This window comes from Bidens hawaiensis, unplaced genomic scaffold, assembly GCF_021521415.1.
Source record: "Bidens hawaiensis isolate Kalapana, Puna unplaced genomic scaffold, B.hawaiensis_p1.1 tig00036400_1, whole genome shotgun sequence".
In the NCBI taxonomy this organism is placed as follows: Eukaryota; Viridiplantae; Streptophyta; class Magnoliopsida; order Asterales; family Asteraceae; genus Bidens; species Bidens hawaiensis.
In genome coordinates, this window is record NW_027496361.1 from 40,943 (window position 1) to 53,514 (window position 12,572).

Sequence of the window (12,572 nt, forward strand, 5' to 3'; positions counted from 1 at the left end):
CGTATCGCTTATCCTTAGGTTTAATAATTCGGTTTCAAAGTTTAAAAAAAAAACAAGTGTAACCTTCCAGCTACTACATACCCGTCATGCAAAAACCATCATTAATGACAACGAAAAATTGAAATATCGAAACATGAATTATTACATTAAACATTAAAAATTCGTTGAAAATTATAAAAGATTTCAAAATTGTTTAGGCATAAGCCTTAGAGTTTGTTTGTGAGTAAGTGTACACGTGACGTTATAAAACATTATAAATATACTTGAAGCATATGAACAATCTTAAAAGATGCGGGCACATAACACATAGAGTATACATGCAATCGGGGCCCTAAAAATAAACTATAACTATACTAGGTCGTTACGTCTAACCACCTATCTTATAGTCACGGCTCTGATACCAATCTGTAACATCCGGCCTCTCGCACCACCAATATTGTCCGCTCTGCCCACGAAGAGCTCACGGATTTGTTTTTGGTTGCCCAAAACGCGTTGGTGATTGAAGAGGCAGGACATTTACTTATGAACCAGTGATATCTCTTATCCACGGCCGATGCGGGATAGCCTAAGAGTGGGACAATGTTGTGTTTGCTAAGGGTGTTACAGACAACCCCCCTTTGGACTCATCGTCCTCGATGAGTGGCTTTGATACCAACTGTAACATCCGGCCCCTCGCACCACCAATATTGTCCGCTTTGCCCACGAAGAGCTCACGGATTTGTTTTTGGTTGCCCAAAACGCGTTGGTGATTGAAGAGGCATGACATTACTTATGAACCAGTGATCTCTCTTGTCCACGGCCAATGTGGGATAAGAATGGGACAATGTTGTGTTTGCCAAGGGTATTACACATAACACGTTATTTAATTACAAACCGCTTCCCCTAGTCACTTTCTATATTTTCAGTACTACGGTACTACCTAGAATTGAATTTTAAAGTTCTCGTTAGTATCTACTTGAAATTGGTTTCTTATTAGAGTTTTTTCATTACGTTGAGTGAAAACAATAAAGAAATGATCGATGGGTTATCCTGGCCCATAACATCCTGACCTAGAACATGCTAAAACTGATGAAATGCTCAGAGCATACACGTTGTAGTTGTACAACAGATCCAGTTATTGCTACCCAAACAACTGAACAAGCAATACAGTAAGTTGGGCCATTACCTGTTGTACTTTTCTTTTTTAATTTACCTTCAGCTAATACTTTTAATCCAACTAAAGGGTATATTATTTAAAACTAGTTTTTGAACCCGTATATTACACGGGATTTGTCAAATAACAAAAATAAATTAGATTCTTTATTTCAATTGTGATTCTCAAAATACTTATAAATTAATTTAATGTAGATTTAATGGAAAAAAAAAACAAATGAGTGGTTAACAAAAAGTACTAAAATAGCATGGTTTTAATGGATACGTCAAGAAATTTTAAAAAAAGTATTAAAGTTGTGTAATTGGTCAAACCTCAAGTATGAAAATGAAACTTAGGGGTGTTTGGGATTGCTTATTTTCACCAACTTATAACTTATAAAGTTTTTGAAAAGTAATAAGGTATTTGGGATTACTTATATTGTGAGAGAAAAAGTTTCATAAGTTATACTTTTGTAATTTATTAACTTAATAAAAAGTTATAAGGAGGCAAAATAAGGAATCCCAAACACCCCCTTAATTCAATAAAATCCACACTTTATTATAACCCACTTAACAAAATGGTTTTGACCCATGGCCTATGAATAGCTCAAATAAATTAGATAAAAGATTGGGAATTATAAGAAATGTAAGCTTGACACCTAACATTTTCTTTTATTAGTATTGTAAGATAATAACCATATATACTATATAGTGTCTACAATTACATTCTAACATTTTAATGGGGTGTTTGGGATAAGTTCTTATTTTGCCTCCTTAAAACTTTTTCAAAAAGTTTTAAGTCACCAACTAGTTTTTTTAACTTCTACACAATAACCAATTGTGCACACTTTTTTTATTTTTCAAAAAGTTATAATTTATAAGTTGGCTAAAATACACAATCTCTTTATGACAAGTTCCAAAATTATGACAAATAAACGGGGTTTCAGGTTAGACCACGAGGCTTTTTACATATGATAGTTTTCTTCTAAGAGTGGAATGAAAATGATCGGGTAGGTCAGTGGCCATCAGTGATCCAAATGGTCGTTAAAGGAAAAAAAATATAACATTTTATGAGGTTTTAATTTCTTATTTATAAAATCTAGTTATGTATTATACGATTTTATCTAATTATTTTTTTTTACTTTTATCAAAATAAAACATTGAATTATTAAAATATGACATGAAGGACTCGTTTCTTATATATATCAATTAAAAATCTTTATTAATCAAAATGTTCTTTCTTCTTTTGCTTTAAATGACTTGTTCAATCGTCTACATCACTTTGAATAACTTGTTTAACAATCATCTACTTGATTGGTTACCGATGATAAATGCATAATTTTTAATCTTTTTATTTTATCATTTTTTTCTAAATCATCATGAAATCGGTGTCACCTCAATGCCGGATACACATACATATATAAATAAACTATAGTAAGATAATAAACATATTATTATTATTCTTTTTGTTATTATTACTATTATCATCATCATCGTCATGTAATTACTTAGATCTATTATGGCAGCAATAAATTATTATGCAACTATAGAAGTACGTTACCAGGTTTGCTTTAAGTGTAACCAAAATTCACATAATCAATTAGTATAGATTTGTGCATGCATCAATTGGCTTCAACGAGTCAACAGGTATTCGTTTCATGTTAACTTGATTTTCACATAAGTTTGCCACTCTTAAAGGATCATGTTTCCTCTATTTAACAAAATTAATATGGACTAATGATATAACTTCAGAAAGTTAGAAACTGCATATCAAAGTTTACTGAATGCTATAATTTATTCTAGAGTTTTAAAATAAGAAATGGTCCCATTTATTAGAAGTGGTAAGAGGGTGGTTAGTGGAAGATATGTACATGCACAAAAAAGCTGCCCCTTGATATGGAAAAGGAATTTATAAGTGAAAAGCAACCTTTTTAAGACATCACTTTTGGCAAAAAGCAAATGATTATGGAATATTATCCTCGTAAGTTGTTGTTTATGACAGCCTCATTTGCCCCTTTTTTGCATGTGACACATTACACATTTCTCCCACACGAGGCCTATTTTTTTAAATTATCATTATATTCTCTACATTCTTAATTAATTAAATAATTATGATATGTTAATTCTAGTTACATTTTAAGAAAAATATATTACAAATCAAGCTTTTAAGTGTAGATTCGTGATTCTTATACAATAATATTTGCGGTCCCAAAAAAATAAACAATGAAAGTCCAGAAAAAAAAATTATAAATGATGTTATCACAATTTGATTATATAATGCTAGTAGGTGGCCCGTGATTCGTGACAGTTTCGTAAGAGTTAAATCTAACTCGACTTGTCTTAAACACTTATTATATGTGGTATATTAGTTATTTAAATAATAATAACTTTTAATGGTTATATTAAATAATGTAGTAGATTAAATATGCATTTCATTAAATAATGTATACTAATTATTAGTTGTCACAAAAGATAAGTTTATCCTTTAAAAAAATTATAAAACTTAAAAGTAAATGCATCAAGTGATGTAGTATATGAATAACAACTTTTAACTTTTGAAATTAAACAAATTCTTAACATGTCGTGTATTATAATATAGTTGATATAGATGTTTGAAAAGGTCAAGAACTAACCATTGAAATTAGAAATGATGATAGCAAAACTGTATAAACTAATTTTGATTATCTGTTTGAAGGTTATTTAATTATACTAAATAACGTTTTAAATGATTTTTTTTTAAATTTAATTTATTTGGTCAAGCAGACGACAAGGGTCCCCGCCCTTATTCAACCATTTAACAGTCAGTGACCAAGTAAAACCAGCTGGCACGTCAGTTTTTATGCATGTTAAATTAATTTATAGCAAATTGTACCTTTAGTCTGTGTTTTTAATGCAATTAATAAGATATACACTACATTTTATTTTTTACAATACATAAACATGAAATTCATTTGTTGGTATGTTTGGAAAACAAAGAATAAATTTATATTTGATAATGAATATATCGGCTTGTATTTTCAAGACAGTCGGAGATATTAAATCATTGGGTTACCTATGAATTGAAAATAATTTTTTTTTTTAAAGTTTGGTGTAGTATCCTTTTGTAATTATTGTCTTGTGTTGCTCGGTTCCTGGCACCAAAAAAAGAGTCTTTCACAAATTTGTTTTTGTCTAAGATGACATTAGAGTTTGTTAATTTATTGAGCATGTTTCTCCTCGAACGATGACGGATCTACAAATTTTGTTGGTATAAAGTGGATCGGGTAAAAAAACAATAAAGAATCTTGTCTTCTTAGTTTTTGAGTAAAAATTACTTTACTATTGACTTATTTGACAAGTAGCGTGAAGCCGTGAAAGCAGGGGCATCTTGAGATACCCTTCAACTTTCTTAGTGGAGTGCAAAATTAGTATAAAAATTTTTCTTTGTTTTATGTATTCAGTTAGAATACCTCTATGTCCAATAACTTTTTTTTGAGATACCTGGAAGATTTCTTCTAAATCCGTCTTTACCAATAGCTTAAAGTTAAACAAATATCTACTTACCTCGATTCTATGTATCTAAACTAAAGTATCCCTGAATTTGCTAAAACATATAGTATACAAGAAAGGATAGTAATAAGCATCCAAAATAAAGAATTAAAATAAAAAAATATATATGGATCAAGTCACCTCAAGGACAAAGGATTAGGTTTGGTTGTTTAATCAAAACAAAATACTTTTAAGCGTTACCGTCAACTATTCAAATCAAAGCAAATGCCAGTGGCGTCTTGTGACTACTGTGAGAATGATAAGTTATCGAGAGTACTTCTCTATATAATACCTTACGTGAATATCATATTTCATGAATGGGAGAGATGATATTTTAAATAAAGTATACATCCTTAACACACACGTGACATGGCACATTTACGATCATTGTATCATGTTGAATGCCCTCTCATAGAATGTTTTCACATGATCTTTAAAAGCAAAGTTGTGTGTGAGGGAAATACATACAATATTACAACTATATATGTTGGGATATTACATCATTTTTTTATTTTGTTAAAACATGGTTTTGTCTACATTTGGACTAATCTAAATCATATGACTGTTTCTTGAACAACATAGACATTGTTATTAACGTTAGTTTTTAATTAAAACAAATATAAAATTTTATATTAAAAACAAATAAATAGGATATAATATGAAAAATAATGAGGAGATACGGTAAGTTAACTTTTGACGAAATAAAAAGTAAAGTGAGAGTAGGGATGTCAATGGGTCGGGTTTAGGTATTCCCAAACCCATACCTGGTTATGAAAGTATGTTCCAAACCCGTCGGGTTTTAATCTGGGAATTACCCGTCGGGTATCGGGTTTGATAAAATACCCGTTGGGTATACTCGACTCAAAACCCGCTAGGTTTCTACCGGGTTTTGACAAAATATAACTAATTGATTACAAAGATGGTTACCATAAAGATAAAATGTCTCAAATAATTGACATTAACAAGTTCCGACAAATAATATATTTGGAATATAATATATATATATATATATAATATAATAAACTATATCGGGTACATCGGGTATATAATCGGGTAAATGAGTTTATGTTATCGGGTAATCGGGTCGGGTAACCGGGTATAGTAGAAATCCCAAACCCGTCCCAAACCCGTAAAAAATTTCAAAACTAATACCAAACTCGTCCCAAACCCTAATGGGTCGGGTATTACCCGTCCCATTTATATCGGGTTTTGGGTTTTCCCATCGGGTTCGGGTTTCATTGTTATCCCTAAGTGAGAGAAGAAGGTTTTGGGTCAATATTTACCGAGTCACATTTTGATTTGTTGCACGTCATCTTTGACCACGCGCTCACTTATTTCACATGTATTTTTCAGAAGTTTGTTGTTTAATTTTAAGTTAATTTTATAAAACTAGAACAATTACTTTGTTTTTGAAAGGCAATTAGAACAATTAGGGCGTGTTTGTTTCACGGAATGGTATGAAATGAAATTGGAATTTACATAGTAATTGGAATTAAACATTCCCATAGAAATGAAATTTGATGGAATTGGAATCCCAATTCCATCGAACGTGTTTGGTTGGCCAATGAGTCAGAGGCAATCACTTTGACCCACTCTACCGACTACCCGCAACGCTTTTGGACGATCTGGCATGCTGGTGATCCGAACCGCTTCCATCCGACCTGGCCCGCTTTCGTTTTTTTTGTTCGTTATTTTTCCAGTTTCATTTCGGTTCGTTTTTTTTATTATATGGTTCATTTTCTTGGGTTCCAGCCCGTTTTGGTTTTTTGGTTCGTTTATGATGTTTTTTCGGTTTATGTTTGGTTTAAGTTCGTTTTTTGCTTATTTTATTCAGTTTTTTTGGTTTCGGTCCGTTTTGGTTTTTTTGGTTCGTTTATGTCGTTTTTTTGTTTCGTTTCCGTTCGGGTTTAATTTTTTGTTTCGTTTTGTTCGTTTCCCTTTTTTTTGCTTAATTTTAGTCGGTTTACTCGGTTCGGTTTAACTTTTATATTGGTTAGTTTTTTTTGTTCGGTTTATGTTTTCTTTATGTTTCGTTTTGGTTAGTTCGGTTTCGTTTCATTTCGGTTCTATTCTTTGTTTCGTTTTGGTCCATGAAATGGCCGGGCGTCGGCGGACCGGGTCGGGTTGAGCCGAACTGACCCTGGCGTCAAACTGAACACAAACTGACGCGGGGCGCCGAACCGAATGCGAGCTGACCCGGGGCGTTGACCCAAACGCAACCCGACCCAGAGCACTGAGCTGAAAGCGCTAAGACTCGGAGCGTCGACCTGAATGTGAACACACCCGAAATGTCGACCCGAACGCGACCATGTTAGTCGCCCAATTGAAGATTCTATCAAATTTACTTGAATTCCTTCACATGATAGAAGGATTTAGAATCCCTTTGTTTAAAGGAATTTGAAGGAATTGAATTCCAATTCCAATTCCTTGTCAACCGAACACACCAAAATGGAATTAAGATTCAAATTCTAACGAAACAAACACGCCATGTCATGGGATTTTAATTCCAATTCCTTTGAATTCTCATGAATTCTGTGAAATAAACGCACCCTTAGTATTTGCTAAGGATGGTATTTGACTTTGAGGGTGGTTATACATAGGTATACACACCCATACATGTTACGGGTTTTGTTTGATTGGATGAGTTTGAACCATGAGTTAACATTTTTAGCTTTGTTTACTAATTTTATTTCACTATTTGTTTACATCTATTGTAACTCGTTCAAGCATACCGACTTAATTGTCCTCCTCCTCCTCCTTTATTTTCTCACTCAATCATAAACCGTTCAGACTATCTGTCCTCTTTTTCGGTTAAGAATAAAATTTCTTCGATCTATGTTCCCTATTAAAGACAAATCGCCACTTGAACTATCGACAAACATCAAACTTGTCTTTCTCCTTTATCAGTGTCTCCATCACGAGCCCTACCTAGCTTTTCTATAAAGTATCACCGAGGATCCAAAAAGGGTCATTCCACAAATTTCTCGTCCATTTGTAAGTTGTAACCCAACTCATGTAATATTGAAAAGGCGAACACCCACAAGTTAAGCATAAAGATACTTTGATTTTTTTTAATAAGCATTCCAAATATCCCTTCCATCACTACCGTGCGATATGTGTATATAAATAGGTAATTAGCTATCAGAAGTGCTATGAGCCTTAAGATTATGTCTATGTGTAATTGAAAGTTTTATAGGTCTTCTTTTCACAATTTATAATAATGCAACGTGCGGATTGCGGTACAAGTTTACAAGGTGACAATTTTAATGGTTTGTACATGACTAATATGAACATGGTCGTCTAGTCATTTTAATTGAACTAATGACGACCACACATGCAAACAAATATGCTATGCATTATTGTGAGTAGAGATGGGCGTTGTGTATTTCACGTAGGTTGACCCCCACATGAACACCACCCCACGGTGCTTGGAAGTGGTTACAGACCAACAACGACACAATATTATTTTTTAATTAATATACTAACCAATCATTTACCTCCAACTTACAATTTCTTTATTCACTTTCTTATTACTTGCCCACTACAATTTACATGACCATAACAAATATTTGTAAAGTGTGAAGTGTAAAACACCTACCACCTACAAGACACAAACGTGACAACACTTTTGGTTAGAGATGAGTTAGCAACATAAAAAATGAGTCCTGGTGTCGAAAATGCTTGGTACAGTACATGTATTAAATACAATAAATTAGTAAAATATTTGAAGTGATCCCGAAACCTCAAAAGTAGGCATTGAAAGTACCGGATTCAACACATTAGCACTACCCAGTACCATTTACGCTTCCCGACTTTTAGTCCAACTTCCACAAACCACACAACACAAAGCTTGACATAATTTACTCTTTAACTGATTATTATATAATTAAACGCAGCTACTTAAATAATCGTATAATACCGATCGAATAACATATAGAAACAAAAACTGATAATTTTGGTGATATTAAATTTATTCTGGTTGGCAGTTTGGGACTTGGTAACAAGCAAGCAATGAAGCATGTGGCTCCCTGTTTTTATCACTCTACAGTTGTTGCACGCAAACCTCACTCCCTTAATATGCGCGTTGGCTTTAACTTTTAACTTTTAACTTTTAACTTTCATTTCCACACCGCTACTCAACTTAACTCTCCTATTTCTACTCATCCTAATCACCTACACACACAACCAGTCAACCACCATGAAGCTGCCGGAAAACCAAACCCACAACTCCGGCGACCCTAATCAAATTCTTGAATCACTAATACACTCCATCCACCACACACAATCCTTCAAAGGCAAATGGTCTTTAATCGAGACTAAACTCAACGACCTCAAAAACTTACTCCCCGATATCTCTGACTTCCCGCCAAATCCCATTTCCGACGGGCTTATCCGTTCGTTATCACAAACACTCTCCGACGCATTCAACTTATCCGTAACATGTCACACCGGTAGTAATAATCTTCCTGCTGGCAAGTTAAAAACGCAAAACGAAGTGGATTCCGTTACCGCCAAAATTGATAATCATATTAGAGACTTGGACGTTGTGATTAAGAGCGGCGTGTTACACGACGGCGTCGTTTCGTCGGTTCCGGTTTCGAAGAGAGACTCCGTACGAGTGGAGGCCAGGAGTTTGGTGACTCGGTTACAGATCGGTTCGGTTGAGTCTAGAACCTTTGTTTTGGACTCGTTAATTAGGTTAATTAACGAAGATGATAAGCACGTGTTGATAGCCGTTGCTCAAGGAGTTGTGCCGGTGCTTGTACGGTTACTCGACTCCGGATCTACGTCGGATATTAAAGAGAAAACGGTTACGGCAATCGCTAGGGTTTCGTTAATTGACTCAAGCAAGCACGTGTTAATGGCGGAAGGTTTGTTACTGTTGCATTACCTAATCAAAGTACTCGAATCCGGTAGCGGATTAGCTAAAGAGAAAGCGTGTGTTACGCTTCAATCGTTAACGCTTTCGAAAGAGAACGCGAAGGTAATCGAATCACGCGGCGGAATCTCGTCGTTGCTTGAGATCTGCCAGTCCGGCACGCCGCCGTCGCAAGCCGCCGCAGCCGCGGTTCTCCGTAACCTAACCGCATTTGCCGATTCGAAACATGGTTTTTTTGAAGAGAACGCGGTTTCCGTACTACTAACCCTAGCTCGGTCAGGCACTGCGTTAGCGCAAGAGCATTCGATTGCGTGTTTAAGTAATTTGATCCAAGGAGATGATGTTATTAATATGAAGCTGTTAATTGTTAGGAAACAAGGATTTAGTGTGATGAGGACGTTTTGGGACTCGGCGCCTGTTCGGAGTTTAAGCGTTGTCGTAGAGTTGTTAAGCGAGTTAGCGTCGGATCAACGGTTAGTCGAACCGTTGATATCGAACGGGTTCTTGCCTCGGTTACTTACCGCGTTGAATTGTAATATGTTAGGTGTTAGGACTCATGCTGCGGAAGCTGTTTATAAAATTGGGTACAATTCGAAAACTAGGAAGGAGTTAGGCGAGTTAGGGTTTATTCCGCCGTTGATTCGGATGTTGGAAGGGAAATCGGTTGAGGAAATTCAAGCTTCGGCTAAGGCGTTATCGGTAATATTAATTTATATGGAAAACCGAAGGGTGTATAGGAAGAATTTGCAAGGTGTGGCGAGTGCGGTTTGTCTTTTGGATCCGTTAATTACGAATTTGGAAAAGAAATATCCTGTTTCGATTCTGATTTCGTTGACGCATTCGAAGAAATGTCGTAAACAGATGGTGAATTCGGGTGCTTTGGTTCATTTACAGAAGCTTGTGGCAATGGATGTTGAAGGTGCTAAGAGTTTGCAAGAAGCAATTGGTGGTGGGAAGTTGTTTGGTGTGTTTAGAAGGAAGTAATGAAGATGATGGATGATCTTCAAAGTTTCATGTAAGTAACAAATCACACTTGTTAATTTTTTTGTTAGTTTTGATTTTGGTTTAGTTGTTTTTGAGATGTTGTTGGTTGTTGTGCCATTGTTCATAAATTTATTTGTAGCAAGTACTAAAAGTAGATGAGTATAATTACTACATGATGTTGAATGGGATGAAATTGAGGTCAATGTTTGTTTGGTGACCTAACATGGACCATGTCATTTTCTAAATTTGTGCACAAGGATGAGTCATATATCTTGTGGCATTTTATATGTTTCTTGGGTTATTAGATTCTATTGTATAATAATGTGTATAGTTTTATAAAATACTAGAAAATGATTAGGTTGGACCGGTTTTTGAGGTAAATTTTTCGTTGGACCACTAACATCATTCGTAATGGAACAGCGTTCCGGCGTTCTGGGGCTGAAAACGCCGGGGAACACCGCCCCCTAGGCTTTTGGGGTGAAGGGTTTACAAAACGCGAAGGTAACACGAATTTTGATAAAATTGTGTGAGGAGAGGAGAGAGATAGTGAAATAAATGTAATTATTGTAGAAAAGTTATGGCGTTTGAACACTACGCCACATTTTGTAAAACTCTCAATTGATGACGGGGATGACACATGACGACGTTTTGACTACACATGGTCTAACTATGATTTTAGAACACGGAAAAACATATTATTAAGTGGTTGATGCTTTTATAGTTTTAACCGATTTTTGTTCTATTTAATCGTTGCTTTGTAGTCAAAACCGTAAGATGATACAGAAGTTTCAAACCTTCAAACGAACCATCAACCAATAAAACTGTTAAACTGTATTGTATAAATCTCAAAAAGGCCGACTTGATTCAACATGAAACCTTCATTTAAGTTTTATCATACCAATTATATCCTTGATTTAGCCTCTAAATATTTTAGGGGGAAAACAATAAATTAAAAAGGTTCTACATCTAATTAAATTAAGGACAAATTTAGAAGAATAAAAAACTAGTAAATTAAGGACAAGTTTAGAAGAATAAAAAACTAGGAAATCAGTAAGTTAGAAAATTTATTTTTTATTAAGTAATTTTAACGTGTAATTAACATATAATAGTTAAAGAAGCCCTATTTTTGTTATTATTAGAATAAGAATCTTTCCTATTTCACCATGGTGCATCATCATATTTTAATTCCTCGCAGACGGTTGTTTTGGGAAATCGTCCTAATATACAATTGTGGCTGTTTCAACAACTTTCAAGTCTATTTCATAACGTAGTTTCTTTGATTTATGGGCCCATGGTGAACATCAATTAGGTTGTACTTTATGAATTACAAACGGTACATATAGAAAGGAAAATCACAAAATCAACGTTCTTAACAAATACAATATCAAAATCACCATCAATTTTGTTATTTTATTTTTATTTAAATAATAAAATTTTCATCTATTGCAGATTTGGTGTTCCTGTGTGTTGACTAAACTAACACACAAAACTTAACTTCTAGACTAGTTAGTAAACATATCCCATTGCTTAATGGTGATGTTTTAAAATAAAATAAAGAAAACAAAATTTGTTTTTGATAAACCATACTGAAACCAAACCTAACGGGCGTCGCTCTAATCCGAATTGACAACCTTTTTTCTCTTGCTATGAACGGAATTTTGTATCAAATTGAGTATAAACATTCTAGCTTGACCTTAATATCTTTACTGGTTCGGTTGTATGATACTATCAACTATGAATTTGACGTGAATGCTATCTAGAGTTGCAATAATGGCTTAATGGTAGGGGACATAAAACACTAAAAAGAGGCCCCTGGCCCTAGGTCCAATCAAGACATACACCTTGTCTTTGTTATACAACTAACTTTTCTATAGCGACCGTAAGACTAGTTGGCATGGGCCATATGGTGGGTAACTTTTCAAAAAACAAGTATTTATTTTTATCACTCCATCTGATATGACACCATCTTCTTTAACTAATGGTTTTATAATTTTGATGTGAATGCCGTCTAGCGGGCATGATAATAATATCTTAGTGGTAGGACACATAA

At 34.3% G+C, this 12,572-nt stretch overlaps 1 protein-coding gene across 1 annotated transcript; it reads left to right on the forward strand.

The window, feature by feature from the left end:
* Positions 1–8,759: 8,759 nt before the first annotated feature.
* LOC143588470 (uncharacterized) lies at positions 8,760–10,857 on the forward strand. Its single transcript, XM_077069463.1, has one exon. The coding sequence runs from the start codon at positions 8,858–8,860 to the stop codon at positions 10,520–10,522; it is 1,665 nt and encodes a 554-aa protein (XP_076925578.1). The 5' UTR covers positions 8,760–8,857; the 3' UTR covers positions 10,523–10,857.
* Positions 10,858–12,572: the final 1,715 nt, after the last annotated feature.

What these genes read in the sequence shown, in the direction of transcription:
- LOC143588470 (XM_077069463.1), top strand. Translation starts at nt 8,858, where the DNA reads ATGAAGCTGCCGGAAAACCAAACCCACAACTCCGGCGACCCTAATCAA.